This window comes from Pseudonaja textilis, chromosome 2 (assembly GCF_049901715.1).
Source record: "Pseudonaja textilis isolate UNSWEBS1 chromosome 2, rPseTex1.2, whole genome shotgun sequence".
Lineage (NCBI taxonomy): Eukaryota > Metazoa > Chordata > Lepidosauria > Squamata > Elapidae > Pseudonaja > Pseudonaja textilis.
Window position 1 is genome coordinate 43,151,689 of NC_141991.1, and position 16,256 is coordinate 43,167,944.

Genomic DNA, 16,256 nt, shown 5'->3' on the forward strand with positions numbered 1-16,256 from the left:
GATTATACCTGCTTAACTACTTCTGTTAATGAATGCCAGTGTGCTGTTCTGATAAGATTTTTGAATTAGGAATGAAGAGACCCTGCTTTTAATCTGAGTTTCATCACAGAACCTCACTTGGTCTGTTTTTGGTGTATTATTCTGGTGAAGAATGGAAAACGGAAACACCATGTATATAACCTTTTGTTCCTGAATGAAAGATGAGATAAAAATCTAATAAAAAATAATGAGCACCATTCTGTGAGCAAGAGCAATTAAAGCAATCAGTGATGAAATTTCCAGGGTTTTCTTGCTGCAATGTATGAATCCTGACTTTATGAATACCTGACAATTTTGCGTCAGAAGACCTAGGTTTATTCTTCATTTCCGGTTCCTGGTTGGATCATTAGCGCAGTGGTTTTCAACCTGTAGGTTGTGACCCCTTTGGGGGTTGAACAACCCTTTCACAGGGGTCGCCTAAGACCATCGGAAAATGCATATTTTCGATGGTCTTAGGAACCGAGCCATAATTTTATGGTTGGGGGTCATTACAACATGAGGAACTGTATTAAAGGGTCGCAGCATTAAGAAGGTTGAGAACCACTGCATTAAGAACTCCAGCTTGTCCTGATTTTAAAAAAATGGCAAAAGGAGATTCTCTGACATTCTTAGCAGAATATACCCAATAGGAATACCTGTGTTCCATTGTGTTAGAGCTCTGAATGATTCTGTCCTACCATGCTATGTGAATGTAGTCAATAAAAATAATGGTTTATCATTATATGAATTTATCATTATATTGTGAATATCTTTCATTCTATAGCTCTGAGATAGCCTTAAGGAGATGAAAAGATTTGTCCTTTCGTTAACCATAATTTAGCACTATCAGACATAAATATCAACATAAATAAATAAAAACATAAAGAAATAAACCCCAAGATGGTGAAAGGACAACCGTCCTTTAGCCTCATCAAATATTTTGCAGGCTCACCATGGGATTCCCAGGGTGGATGGAAGAATCATGTTTTTCAATGCTTTCTGGAAGGCTAACAGAGATGGAGTTAACCTCACTTCAGGGGTTTCACTTCAAGAATGCTTCAGAACTACAACAGAAATGACACATCTCCTGAATCCTGCCAGACGGAAGTCCTTTGCAGGGGAGACCTGGAGGATACCTTTTCTGCTGGACCTGATGGGATGGGTAGATGTAACCAGGAAGTCCCTCAAATAACATACATATGATGCAGTCATTTAAATCAACAGGACAAATTAGCAATAATATATATAAGTCTATGTATAAACTGAGAAGTAGATTAACAGAGTTTCAGGAACATTACTTGGCTTAAAGTTTAGTGAGTTGTTGTAGAGCAGGGGTGTCAAACTTGTGGCCTGCAGGCCGGATGTGTGACACACTGGCCACCTCCATTTTAGCGAAGGGGAAAAAAGTTGTGATACATTACATGATGACAATGTGTCATTGCGAGTTTGACCTCTGTTGTTGAGGATATGGATAGCTTCCAAAAGATATTGTCTGCTTGTTGATACACATACTTGATGCACCTATATACTGTATGTTGTACAAATTGAAGAGCCTGGGTTGGGACCCAAAGCTCTCTGCCGTGGCCCCACAGAAATGCTTTCCTCCTGTTCCTGAGCCAGGAAGAAACTATACTGAGGGGTCAACTATACTGATGGGGTCAACTATACTGACCCCATAACCTTGTTTCATTTAATGTGGAATAGTTTCAGTACAGTGATTAGTGGATCTTCTGCTGTCCTTTCTCCAGCCATCCTTTATCACTCTCACCAGTAGGAACATTGGTTGGCAATTGCTCCCTTAAATGTGTGCTTGGGCAGAATTGGATGGATATTATTTATGTCAGAAGGCTGATGGTTCTATCAGAGAATTCTATTGTCAAATAATCCTTCCTTCCGTCTTAAGGCTCCCTGAATGATTTGGAAAAATTGTTTTAAAATACAAGGTAGGCAAGCCCAAAAGTGAAAACGTGGATCTTAGATTGGTTAACTATAACTATTGGTTAACTTAAATTAATGAAATGCAGTATTATATGTAATAATAGTAGATATAATTAGAAGACTTAGATTAAGTGTTTCCAAACTATAAGACAAGAAAATCTGATTAAACAAAGCAGGATATGAAACATCAGAGATTAACAGCCCATTCTTATGGAACACATTGCTCACTCTCAAGCACAAGAATATACTGTGGAATATACAGATGGAATATCCTACTGTGATTTATATCCTCAGGGGAAGTCATTTCGGTTGCCTGCAGCAATCACCTATAACTATATTCCACCTGCATAAGATCAAGAAAGCTACAAGTAATTATAGTGCCCTCTTTATAAAGGAGACTATTACTGGGAATCTTATTAATTGCATCCCAATTAAGAGCTGTGAGCCTGCAAAACTGCACAGTTGTAAACAAATACACAGTTGGTGTAAAGCAATCAGGAACAATTTATTTTCTTGGACATCCAATGAAGCTAGTACTATGGATACATTCCAGAGGACAGCAAAACAATAGTGTAGTTTCCTTTCATCTGACAAAGAAACTGTAAGATCTCCACTAGAAATGTTTCTCAGCCATCCATTTTAGAAACAGGAAGTGTATTGCAAGAGCCACTTTGTAACATTTAACTTTGAAACATGCTGTTTCTCTCTCCTCCAGCACCAGGGAAAATGAACTACTGTAGACATGTGTAAAAATGATGCTTAATTTAATTTGTACTGGAATGAGAATCTGCTCTGATAGGAATTATATCAGATACATGGATTCTGTGCCTTGATGCACATCAATCTCCGTACATAGAAGAAAAAGCTTACTGGACTGTGAACATACTTATAATGCCTATAAAGTGTCTAATGTTAAGCTTTCTTAAGCTATAAAGTGTCTGATGTTAAGCAATTGTTAAGCTAGCCTCAGATTTTCATTTGGCCTATTTAATCACTGATGCAGCCTGGCAGTTTAATGTGTCAATTGACTTCACAGTAAAGTCCTATATTAGTTGATTTCAGGTGATGGTACAAATTCTCTCTGCAGTACTTTCAATGATAGCAATAGCAATAGCAATAGCATTTATAACTTATATATACTGCTTTACAGCCCTCTCTAAGCAGTTTACAGAGTCAGCCTATTGCCCCCAACAATTTGGCTCTTCAGTTTACCCACCTCGGAAGGATGGAAGGCTGAGTCAACCTTGAGCCTGGTGAGATTTGAACTGCCAAATATCAGGCAGCTGGCAGTCAGCAGAAGTAGCCTGTAGTACTGCACTCTAAACACTGTGTCACTGTGGCTCATGATGGTACACATGACAAATCTGTCCTTCATGTTGCAGTCGTTCCCCAATGAGCATGATACCTAGACATTATTCTAAGTATGCTCTTTTTGAAACTAGGTTTGCCTATTGCCAAACACACAACTGGTCGCTAGTGTTCTTTTTAAGGGCTACTAATTGGAAATAAGTAAACTAATAAGTAAACAGCACCTACATTTCTAGATTAACATCAAACTCTATTTATTAACTTAATTTTTGAGCCACACCAGCTGATATAAAGTTTAAGCTCATACAATGTTTCCAGTCTTCCAGTTCAATAGCAGAGTGGGTGTATGTAAATGTCATCTTTTTGGCAATCAATCAAACTATTAAAGTCTGCTTAAAAGGCCAAACTTTTTCTGTTATGCTGGTGATCTGTTCTAGAATCTTTCTCTGTGAGTTGTGTGTGTAAGGGACAGGGGTGATGGACAGAAGAAGGTGTTCCTTAGAGTTTAAGGAAATAATAATTTTCTTCTTTTAAATCAGGGTGTGGTGCACTTTTGTTCTCTTTATTGCAATGTAACAGAAGACGCAAAACTTTTTAAAACTGTATTTTTCTTTCCAGAATGTGATGTTGGCAGGGAAGAATGACAATGAAAGGGAAATAAGTTTGTCCCCTTCCCTCCTCCAACACACCAATTTATTTTGCAAGTTGCAAGGTCACAAAAGCAGACTATTGTGTCTAATCTTGACACAAGCTACCCATTCTAAAAGTAGCTGACAAGAAAGAATGAAAAATGTCTTGAGGATCCTTAAAAAGACTAGTCATACTTTACATTTTTAAAGTGGCAACCTGGCACAAAGCACTCAACAATGTATTGGCATAAAAGACGGAAATGTTAGAAACACCATTATAAAGTTTTTGTTTAATACCTGTGGTTTTGCAGACCTGTGTGAAACAAAACTTTAAGGTACCTATAAGATTTAATGGTTTTGAATAATGTAAAATTGAGTTTGAAATTATGGACAGAATTATGGACAAATGATGAACATATTATTGCCAAAACATGTAATTTTTTGTTGAAATTTGAGACAGAAGAACAAGTGAAAGATTGCATAATATGGGCTAAAATTTGGCTATAATATATTTTACAAATAGAACAATGCAAAAATATTTAGTTGATGGGACTGAAATTTACGTTATAAATAAATATAATTTTTATAAAATGATGTACTGTTGGTATATGTCATCAAAGAAATTGTTTAGAATGTACAAAGATACTTTACATTTATACTGGAAATGTGAACACCATGAAAGGACATTTATCATGTTTGACAGATGTGTAACAAAGTCAGAACAGTTTGCATACACTTACATTCGATAATTCAGAAGATTTTAAGGAGTAGTGTATAATTGAAACCAGAAGCTTTTCTTTGGAACTAATGGACAGACAACTAACACTCATTCTCCCTCCCTCCCTCCCTCCCTCCCTCTCTCTCTCTGAAAATTAATGCAAGATTATTAAATGCTCAAAAGTGAAAAGGTTTGGCATTAGAAGAATATTTAATGAAGAAGATGGAATTTGTGGAGATGGCTGAACTGACTTTCTTGACTAAACAAAGACATTGCTTAAACATTATTGTTGAATGGAGACCTCTTATATATTTTTGTCATGAAAGAAAGAAAAATGAACTCATGATTTGTACATCTGATGAGTAGGTTTAAAAATTTAAACAATGGGGAAAATATTTTTGTAACCATAGAATAATTGTTTTTCCTGCAGAGAACACTGAAAGTTATTTTTTCTATTTCTTTCTATCTTTTCATTTCGCATTTTTCTTTTCTCTCTATTTTCCTTTATTCTTTTTTTTCTTTACTTAACAGATAACAGTTAATCGGAGTTGAAAGGGACCTTGTAGGTCATCTAGTCCAACCCCCAAGCGGGAGACCCTACACCATTTCTGACAAATGGCAGTCCAATCTCTTCTTGAAAGTCTCAAGTGATGGCGCTCCTGAGGGTAAGCTGTTCCATTGGTTGATTGTTCTTGCTGTCAGAAAGTTTTTCCTTATTTCCAGGTTAAATCTGTCCTTGTTCAGTTAATATTAGTTCACTTAATATTAGTTGTTAGTTTTTAAACTTTAGGGACTCCTAGAGCTACAAATATTCTCTTATATTAATATTTAGTTTTCTTGTATTTATTTAACAAAACTGACTGCTATATCAATTATCATCAGGGAAACATGCTGTAAGACCTCTGTTTTCTAGGTTTTCATGGCAATCCTAGGTATATTTTTTTCAGAAATAAATCTTACTGAAATCAATGAAGCATATTTCCTAGTGAACATTGGTTCCTGGATAAATAGCAAAATTCCTGCATCTAAGTGAGAGTTGATAGTCTAAAATGTCCGCTGGATGTTTTTCTCAAGTATACAACACATATTTGAGTTATAGAGGTGATTAATAGAGACCATCCAATGCCTAAGCAAACAACTCTAACAACATATTCTCTCTTCTCATCCAAAACATAATTTTTATAATTGATTGCCCTATTACATGGCTCTTTTCAACGTTATTTTTCTGAATCAATGATAATCACCACCCCAGTTTTTTTCCCTCCCTCCCTCCATAAAGTATTTCAAGAAAATCATTTTCTTAGACAAATTCCTGGCAAGTTGTCTGGCCGACAATTCGCACAGATGCAAAATTCCAGATTTCTGGCAGACCCAGAGAATCATCCTCCCCCCACAACCCTGAGACAGATTTCATTGCAACGCCACAGTAAGCTCTTTTTCATGACAACCTGCCCCTCACCAAATTCACCTCAGTCTCCTCAGTGCTTCTTCTGTCTCCTAAATTATTACTAAGTAAGACAGCAATTAGCTTTCAACAATTAAAATGATTTACTTACCGTATGTAACAGCCGGAGCATCTCCACATACCTGTGAAAAAGAGATGCAATTTTACTAAATGGCCAACCAGCTAGAGCTGAATGAATCAAATCCACTACATAGTTCCTAAGGATTTTTAAAAGCTGATTGACTCACACTTTTTCTGATGACACAAGTTCCTGGGCGACAAGTTGAGCTCTGGATTGCCCTTCTTTCTGTGAAAAGCAAAGGAAAGGAGGGTAAAGGTCTGCAAACAGTTTGGATTCTTATATTATTATTCACAATAGTTGTCTCATACAACTAAAAATTGTAGGTGGTACACAAGTATAAAACCCAAAATACAACACAAGTTTACCACACTGAATTCTGACATGTTTTCCTGAGATCTTTTCCAGGGCCACTCATCAAATATGGGTAGTCCTCAAATTATGATCACAACTGAGCCCAAAATTTATGTTGTTAAGTGAGATATTTGCTAAGTGACTTTTGCCCCATTTTACAGCTTTTCTTGCCATGTTTGTTAAGTGAATCACTACAGCTGTTAAATTAGTAACACATTTGTTAAGTGAATCTGGGTCCCTCCTGGGCTTTGCTTGTCAGAAGGTCACAAAAGGCAATCATATGAGTCTGGGACACTGCAACCGTCATAAATGTGAGTCAGTTTTCAAGCATCTGAATATAAATCACATGATCATGGGGACACCACAGCGGTTGTAAGTGTGGAAAACGGTCATAAGTTGCTTTTTTCAGTGATGCTGTAACTTCGAATGGTCACTAAATGTAAATTGAGCACTACCTGTAAAGTAAGGTTTATGGTGGCCTAAGAAAAGCAGTTTTTTTGTGGGGGGGCATCACATCTATGCAATGACTTCTTCAGAGAGGGCCTCTTACCAACTTTGGTGTCATTTTCTTTAACCTCATAGAGACAGAGCTCCCAAGAGAGTCTGCTAACTGTTCCCCATGGCCATGAAGTGAGGAAAAGAGAGATCCATTTTTTAGTGTAGCACCAGCATTGTAACCTCTTACATTATTAGGTTTTAGAAAATGATTCAAAATAAAATTACTTAAGAGAGACTTTGGTTATTAATTGATCCTAATTCTTTTTTTTAAAGTTTTTGTTTAGTTGCTGCTAGGATTTTTATTTTATGTTTTTAAATCTTATAGTTTTTTCTAATTGCTTCATTATTATTATTTTTATCATGGAAGTTTTATAACTGGGGCATTCATGGAATGGAGATTAAAGAAAAATTAAGGTGGTAAGTGCAACAAGGTATTAAAAGTGGGGAGGGCTTAGATTTGTACCCATACTTAATATTTTTTTGGGGGGGGGGTTCTCTCCTTTTCTGGACCCTCCTACTCCCCCACCCCCATATTTATGATTCATACTTATGATGGTTGCAGTATCCCAGGGTCATGTAATGATCTTTTGTGACCTTCCAAAAAACAAAGTCAATGGGGAAGCCAGATTCACTTAACAACTGTGTTAACAACTGTGTTAAGCTTAGCAACTGCACTTAACAACTGTCACAAGAAAGCTGGTGAAATGAGGCAAAATTCACTTAACAACTGTCTCATTTAGCAACAGAAATTTTGGGCTCAATTGTGATCATAAAGTCAAGCATTACCTGTATTCCCATGTAATACTTGAGTACATAATATGAAACTAAGCCACCATTTATTTTAGTCACAGCAGGTTTATACTATATGTGTGTTATCCTTTGTTTTGCCCTGTCCTCTACCTTTGTAGAATAGGATGATCTATCCCATCATCTGTCAAAAAATCTTTACATGTTGATATTTCTTAACCTTGATGATTTCACCCTCTTTGCCCTTGATAAACTCAAGTGAGATGAGGCCAGTGAAAAACAGGTATACTTAATTATGTTTCAGAGCTTATATAAGCAAGTCAGAAAACCCCATGAGATGAAACTTTAATGCAGACTTAACCAAGAGAGTGCTGCATATTTGCTGGCTTTGAAAGGATCTGTTTGCCCTCACCTCTTTGGAATTCCTTGATTGACAGAGGGACGCAAGATCTTTTTTGGTATTACCATATTCCTGAATATTTTTTGATTGTGAGCATATATTATGTTATTATCTTATAGTGTCCCAGTTAAGATGTTTGTACAAGTGAGATTACTGCTTCCAAATCAAGGCTATCTCAGTTATAGTGGGTAAAACAAAGAAACCAACAAAAAAATGTAGACCTTTTTGTTCTACTGGTATTGGGAAAAATGGGTTTTTAGAATTTCACATTCTTTTATTGCCATTTTTATTATTGTTATTTTGTACTCTATTGCCTTTTTTACTCATGTTTGATTGTATCTCCTTATTGTGTGAGCTAAAATGTTTTAATTGCTTCTTTAGTTTCTTTATAACATCTTTTAAACTAATTTATACATTTCTGAGGAATCTGCAAATACTATACAATAGAAAGAATATTAAACACAGAAGAAGAGCAAGCCATCTTATAACGAGAAATGGAAATACTGCGGGTATTAAAAGATTGAGAGCAAAAAAGAAATAACTTTTTACTTGATGTCAAAACAGTGAGGATATGGGCACCAAGCAATCTTCTCTTGAATGAGAGGAGGGCATTGAAAACCTGAGGAAAATTACTTTTCTTTTTCATAGTCATCAATTATATATCAATTTGAGAGGAAACTAAAGTACTAAGTTGCCTTTGATGAGATGGGTGCCGGTATAAATTGGATTATTAAAATGAATAAATAAATTGACTTTTGGTTATAAGCGGAAATATATAGAGAATTATGGAAAGATACATGCTCGGTATTACAAGACTAAATAGAAAGACCCATACGTGGATTAGACAACAAACAAAAGTATACAATATCATCAAGAAAGTAACAGAATTGAAATGGAAATCAGCTGGTCTCATATCAAGAAGAACTGATGGCAGGTGGACCAAGGCAGTCACAAAATGGATGGATCCCACTTGATAAAAAGTGTCCATGAAAGAGACCTAAAACAAGATGGATCGACAACATCAGCAAGTATTGTGGGCCCAATCGGCAAGAAAAAGTTCAGGACTGTATGAATTGAAAATATGAAGAAGAGCCCTTCATCCTATAGTGGATAGACAACTGCTATGATGATGATGATGATGATGATGATGATGATGATGATGATGATGATGTTCTTCTTTTAGGTTTTGACATACTTTATTGATCAGACTTAATTCGTTTCAGAAACAAATTAGAAGGCAGTAAAGGCAAGTAGTCTAGTATGTTGACAGACTTTCTTCCCAATTGAATTACCATCTCAATATTATTCATTAGCTGAAGATTCAGGCCACCATAAAACACAGTTCTTTAGGCATGACTTATTTAAATTATTAAGCCTAACCTTAATCTTTAGACATTTCCTTGCAAATCATTTTAGTTATTGTTGTGTCATACTTTTGTAACCTATCAGTTTATAGAATGTGAAAGACTTGTCAGTTATTTTTTGATGTTGTCATATGAAAATTAGATGATCATCTGTTTTCATATACTTATAAGCATGACTAAGAGTAAATAATAAAAGACCAATAAACCATCTAAGCACTTTTTGTTTTTATCTTTCAAAGAATGTTAAGAATTAATTCCCAAAGATCAAACTGCAGTCATAGCACTGAAAATCTCGACAATGAAAAACTTATAAATAATCTAGTAAAATAATATGGTTAATTTAAATGTAGCAAGTTACTTGTATGTAAATGTTACTTTTCTGTAAGAAGGAAGAAAGAAAAATAAATTTGTCTGAACAATCGCACATTTTTATGTACAATCCCATGGTCCCTGATAAGCCATAAAATACATATCACAATAAATGTCTTAAGGGTTTTAAACAAACCATGGTTTATATTATGTTTTACCATGATATTTAATTATTAAGCAATGGAAGTGTAAAAGAATTATATCAGAGGTAAATGACAAATATATATATAACCAACCAATCAGGATGAAGAAAAAACCATTCTGGCACAGCAGTAGGCTAGCCCCAAATTTAAAACAGAAACGGCTGTGAAAGTCCGACTCACAGACGAACACAATACAGAAGCCTGATGATGGCAGATGAGATTCTGCCGAAACGTTGCTACAACTTTAAAAGCACAACTATAATGACATGGGAAAATACCCGAACAAAGCTGAATACTATATATATATATGTATGTATGTATGTATATATGTATGTGTGTATGTGTATATATATATATATATATATATATATATATATATATATATATATATATATATAAATGAATGACACGACCACGGACCCAGAAGCTGCACTGCAGCTGCATCACTACCCACTTCAAACCCCTCCGAGCCATACATGAAGCAAACCGACACCCACCATGAAGATGCAGCACGACCACGAACTCGAAGCCAAACAGCAAGATCACAGCTCACCAACTCAAATCCCCCAGCAACTATGACTAACCTGAGCACAACCAAGCCCCCACCTGAACAGAACATGCTTCCAGCCAATCAGAACACGGCCAACCCCCAACCAATCAGAACACAGCCAAACCCCTACCAATGAGAACACACCCCCACCCAATCAGAACACAGCCAAGCCCCCATCCAATCAAGTCACACCCCCACTAGCAGTTAAAAGGAAGAAGCAGCTGCAAGCTCACATCACTCTGAGAAGCACAGAGCCAAAGACACAAGCCTGAAGATGATGAATGAGACTTCATTGAAACGTTGCCTAGATACTTCAATCTTACGCGGGAGAAAACCCGAACAACCAAAGATCCATATATATATATATATATGAGTGTATATATATATATGTGTGTGTGTGTGTGTGTGTGTGTGTGTGTGTGTGTGTATGTGTATATATATATATATATATATATATATATATATATATATATATATATATATTTCTTAAGTTTCCGCGTGTACTTATATGTATGGCATTCAGTTTTTTTCAGGTATTTTCCCAGACATCACGTCAAGACTGCCTTCAAAACAGACAGAAAAATAGCAGCCATCCTTAGAAACCCCAAAGGTAAAATTGACCTGGAAAACCAAGGCATATACGAAGTCCCCTGTGCATCATGCCTGGCCACATACATTGGACAGACCAATAGAAGAATAAGTACCCGCCTGGATGAACACAAAAATGTAGTCAAAAAGCTGGAACACACTTCCTCACTAGTCCAACACATGGAAGCCACAGGTCATAGCATCAACTTCAATGGCACCAAACCCTAGCCACTATAGAAAACCCCAGCCACAGAATCATCAGAGAAGCCATAGAGATTGAAAAAAGACCAGAAAGCATGAATAGAAGAGATGATTCCACCAGACTGTCAATCATTTGGAAGCCTGCACTCACAAAAAAAAACATCTCCACACCACTAGCCAGACAAGCACCTGGGCTACAAACAGATCCCCCCTGATACCTCCAGCTCAAACACACCCCAACCAGGCACCCAGATCAAACCTAGCTTCCTAACAAATGATAGCCGTCCATTTACCTGGAGCCAAGTTGCACTAAAGGCCTCCAATAAAGGAACACAATGTTACCAGCCAATCAAGATACAAAAAGAGCCACAAAACAGACAGAAGATATTAGAAACACCAATCAAGCAGAACACAGCAAACACCAAGACCAATAAACACAGTCCAAGACTCCCAACCAATCAGGATGAAGAAAAAACCATTCTGGCACAGCAATAGGCTGCCCCAAATTTAAATCTGAAACCACTGTAAAAGTCTGACTCACAGATGAACACTATACAGAAGCCTGATGATGGCAGATGAGATTCTGCCGAAATGTTGCTACAACTTTAAAAGCACAACTACAATGACGTGGGAAAATACCCGAACAAAGCTGAATGCCATACATGTAAGAACCCGCGAAAACTTAAGAATACAAATATATATATATATATATATATATATATATATATATATATATATATATATATATATATATATATACATATACATATATATATACATATATATATATATATATATATATATATATATATATATATATATATATATATATATATATATATTTGACATATCTTTTGACTTTTAAATCTGAAGAATCATTATTAAATGTCAGATTTAATAATGAGTTCACTGAGTTTTTGACAATATGTATTAGTAGAAGTTTGCATGAAGAAAATGTGGCTTCAGTTAGTCAAAATAATTTTGCTTTTTGTGATCTCTTATGAAATTTAATTTTCCCATGAACCTGAATAAGAAAAAGTTGTCGTGCCTACCATATGGTGTCAGGAAGCATGTATTAAATAGAAAATAGAGTCTCTCAAACATTTCAATAGGACTAACCTATTATTATGGTTTAAATCTTTCCAAATTAGAATATATACGCACACAGATAACATATACATATACATTGATACAGAGGAAGTTCATTAGCTGTGATACCAAAACACCACAAAATGCAAGAGGTAGAAACACTGGCCACTCTGCACGTCCTCTATTGATGGGCTTGGCCTACAGCTGCCAAGAAGTGAAGCATATTTCATGCTGCCTAAGGTTCACTCTCTTTTCTTGTATACACTTTGTCACAGTTAGTAATTCTATTAGTGATTAATTTGTCTTCAGGCAAAAGTCAAACACTGGGACCCCTGAACCACGTGGCCTGTCTAGGGAGTTCTGAGACAGTGTCTTTAGGCGTTGCCCGTCTTATGTTGTTTAATGGCTGTTTGTTTAACCAGGAAATGAACTCTAGGAATGACGACAGTGTCCAGAGACAGTTTTCTGGGAAAGGAGAGATGTAGGTGGTACAGACTCTTCAACTATCACGGTCCTAAAGCGTGAACCTGCCACTTAATTTTAGTAATCGTTGCCAGATACTCTATAGCCCTGTAGTAAATGTTTTGCATTCTTCCTTCACAAATACACTTTGTTAACAATCAGGATGCAGGATATTTTTTTCCTCATGCCTAAGTCACAAACACTCTCTAATACATGAAACAAACAAATGCAGGTAGTCCTCGACTTACAATAGCTTATTTAGTGACCATTCAAAATTACAACAGTACTGAAACAGTGACTTATGACTGTCTTTCACACTTACAATTTTGCAACATCCCCATGGTCGTGTAATCAGACGCTTGGCAACTGAGTCATATTTATGATGGGTACAATGTCTCCGTATGATGTGATCCCCTTTTGTGACCTTCTGACAAAAAAAAAACTCAATGGGGAGGCCAGATTCATTTAGCAACTGTGTTATTAACTTAACAACTTCAGTGATTTCCTTAACAATTGTGATTGATAATAAAATGGGGCTAAAGTCAGTTAACAAGTGTCTCTCTCAGCAACAGAAATTTTGGGCTCCATGGTGGTCATAAGTCGAGAACTATCTGTAAAAGAAATTCAAAATATGGTACATTGCAACAATTACGTTGAAAAATGTAAACATATAATAAAAAATCCCCAAACAATAGTCTAGAGGCCTGTAGAATATCAGTTCTCAATATTAGAAAAGATACTTTGTCAAAATACTGGATTTATTGGATAAGAGATTTATTGGAGGGAACAAAGACTATTTAAAAAAAACCAATTTCATCCACATGCATGTCACAATTACAAACCACAGGAAATGCCATAACAACAATGGTTACCTAATTAGTCAAGAACTGGGATAAAGTGTTGCATATGTTCTTATCAGTTTAGTATTTTAGTTATAAAATAACCTCCTTGAACTCATGCCCCCAAAATAGAAAGCCAGCATTCAGAATATTGTAGCCCAACTAGCCATTTAGATACTTGACGGGCTTTAGCACCTGTACTTAGAGAATCATTTGGTTTCCCTCTTCTGTCTTCTTTCAACGGACAAGACAGAATTGCTGTGTCTGCCACAAAGGGTTGGAACTTTGGACACATAGTTGCCATGGGCCTTATTGACTTTTTTGACCTCCCTTGCCACCGCCAATAGCTGGAATTACCTTTTCAGGCTTGGGGAGCTCCAAGAATAACATTCAGACTGTTTTTCTTTTAAATAAAGAAACAATAAATCTATTACTTATTTTTATATTGTTATTTATTTGAATTTATAAGCCTCCCAGCTCCAATAGACTCTGGGCAGCATAAAGCTATATTAAATGTAACTTCTTTAGTCGGTTTGCTTAAAATCAATATTGTTTGTATAACTGACAATAGAGATACAGACACAGAAACAAAAATTTTATTTGACTGTTCTTTATCTCTTAGGAGAGGGGTCTGCAACCTTAAACAGTCAAAGAGCCATTTGGACCTGTTTCCCACAGAAAAGAAACCACTGGGAGCCAATAATTTAACAACCTGTGTGACTGGGTGGGCATGGCCAACTCAAAGTCCCTACCTCCCACCCAGTCACCTCCTGCTCTGGAATATGGAACGAGTCTCCATCCCCCGCCATCATCCTTATCTTCTTAGGCTAGGTGAGGAGTGATGGGAAGGGGAGGGAGGGGCCAGCCAGTGCTGAGGTCAGCCGACAGGGAGCCACAGCAGAGGGCTGAAAGAGCTGCATATGGCTCCAGACCCCTGTCTTAGGAGATTGTTCTATCTATGAGCTGTGGTGGCGCAGTGGTTAGAATGCAGTACTGCAGGCTACTTCTGCTGGCTGACTGACTGCTGCCAGCAGTTTGGCAGTTTGATTCTCACTGGCTCAAAGTTGACTCAGACTTCCATCCTTCTGAGGTTGGTAAAATGAGGACCAAGATTGTTGTTGGGGACAATATGCTAACTCTGTAAACCACTTAGAGAGGACTGGAAAGCACTGTGAAGCGGTATATAAGTCTAAGTGCTATTGCTATCTGCCAAGCAACAGGGTCTAAGAAAATCTGATATCTACGGTTACATGTCTTGATGGTAGTACCAGATGATGATACTATAACAATTATTTCATTATTTCTACTTTTTGCTCTTTTTTTCCTCTTCGAAAGGCAAAAAGGTAAATAATCATATTATCCTAGGGCAGGAATTCGAACTGGGCTCTGAAGATTTTAGATAGTTCTAGGAGAAGCAATTTGAGATCTCCAACTTACTACCGTAAGGATTCACTCCTGCTTGCTAAAGCCAGGGATTCCCAGTGGAAGGTTCAAGAAATCCAAAATGGTGGCCAAAATGACACAATCAAAGTATAAGCATGTGACATCAATGTGCCAACAAAAAGATGGGGCTACACAGTCAAGATGCTATATTAATTTCTTGACACATACATGGATACAGACACTCCTGAAAGTGATTGGTGCTAGGATTTGGTTGTAGCTTGCATTAGGGACTTACTAAATCATGATAATGAAAGCCTGTGACATTAACATAAGAATCATACTGAGAATCTGAATTGCACATATTAGCTTGAAGTTATTGTTCTAGGAACAATATATTGTTGCTGAATCCTACGGAAAAGAATTAATATCTTTAAAGTCTTCTGGCTCTGATATAGTAAATGAGTAACACCAACCATAAACTTCTTGCTCAGAGAAGAGTGAAGTGATTGCTTCAGGTAGCTGAATTAATGTCATGAAAAGGCAGCAATCTGTTGGTGATTTACAGTTTTATTGTTGTAGTTTTACTGCCAAGAAACAATTTTCTGGCTCAGGTGCCCTAGGTGCTAGATCAGGGGTCTCCAACCTTGGCAACTTTAAGCCTGGCGGACTTCAACTCCCAGAATTCCCCAGCCAGCTTTGCTAGCCCTGTGCTAGATCCTGAATTGGAATGGAACATTTGCTATTCTGATCCAAGCAGCAAAACCATTTTTAAAAGTACACCTGCATCTACTTTCTGACTGGATGTGGCCTAATACAAATATATAGGAAGTCCTCAACTTATGTCCACAATTGAGCCCAGCACTTACGTTGTCAAGTAAGACATTAGTTTAGTGAGTTTTGCCCCATTTCATGACCTTTCTTGATGCAGTTGTTAAGTGAATCATTGTAGTTGGTAAGTGGATCTGGTTTACCCATTGTTTTTGCTTTTCAGAAGGTCGCAAAAGGTGATCATGTGATCCCGGCACACTGAAACTGTCATAAGTGTGAGTCAGTTGCCAACTGTCTGAATTTTGATGATGTGAGCATGGGGATGCTGCAATGATTGTAAGTGTGAAAAATGGTCATGTCACTTTTT

General features: G+C 36.8%; 1 protein-coding gene across 4 annotated transcripts in view; it reads right to left on the reverse strand.

Annotated features, from left to right (window-relative positions):
* FGD5 (FYVE, RhoGEF and PH domain containing 5) overlaps positions 1 to 16,256 on the reverse strand; it is a 147,045-nt gene that overhangs the window by 54,656 nt on the left and 76,133 nt on the right. For all 4 annotated transcript variants that reach the window (XM_026722998.2, XM_026722990.2, XM_026722985.2 and 1 more), the window contains exons 4-5: positions 6,304 to 6,362; positions 6,168 to 6,198 (exon numbers count right to left, since the gene is read on the reverse strand). In XM_026722998.2, the coding sequence (XP_026578783.1) occupies positions 6,168 to 6,198; positions 6,304 to 6,362 (90 nt within the window). The remainder of the gene's footprint in view (positions 1 to 6,167; positions 6,199 to 6,303; positions 6,363 to 16,256) is intronic.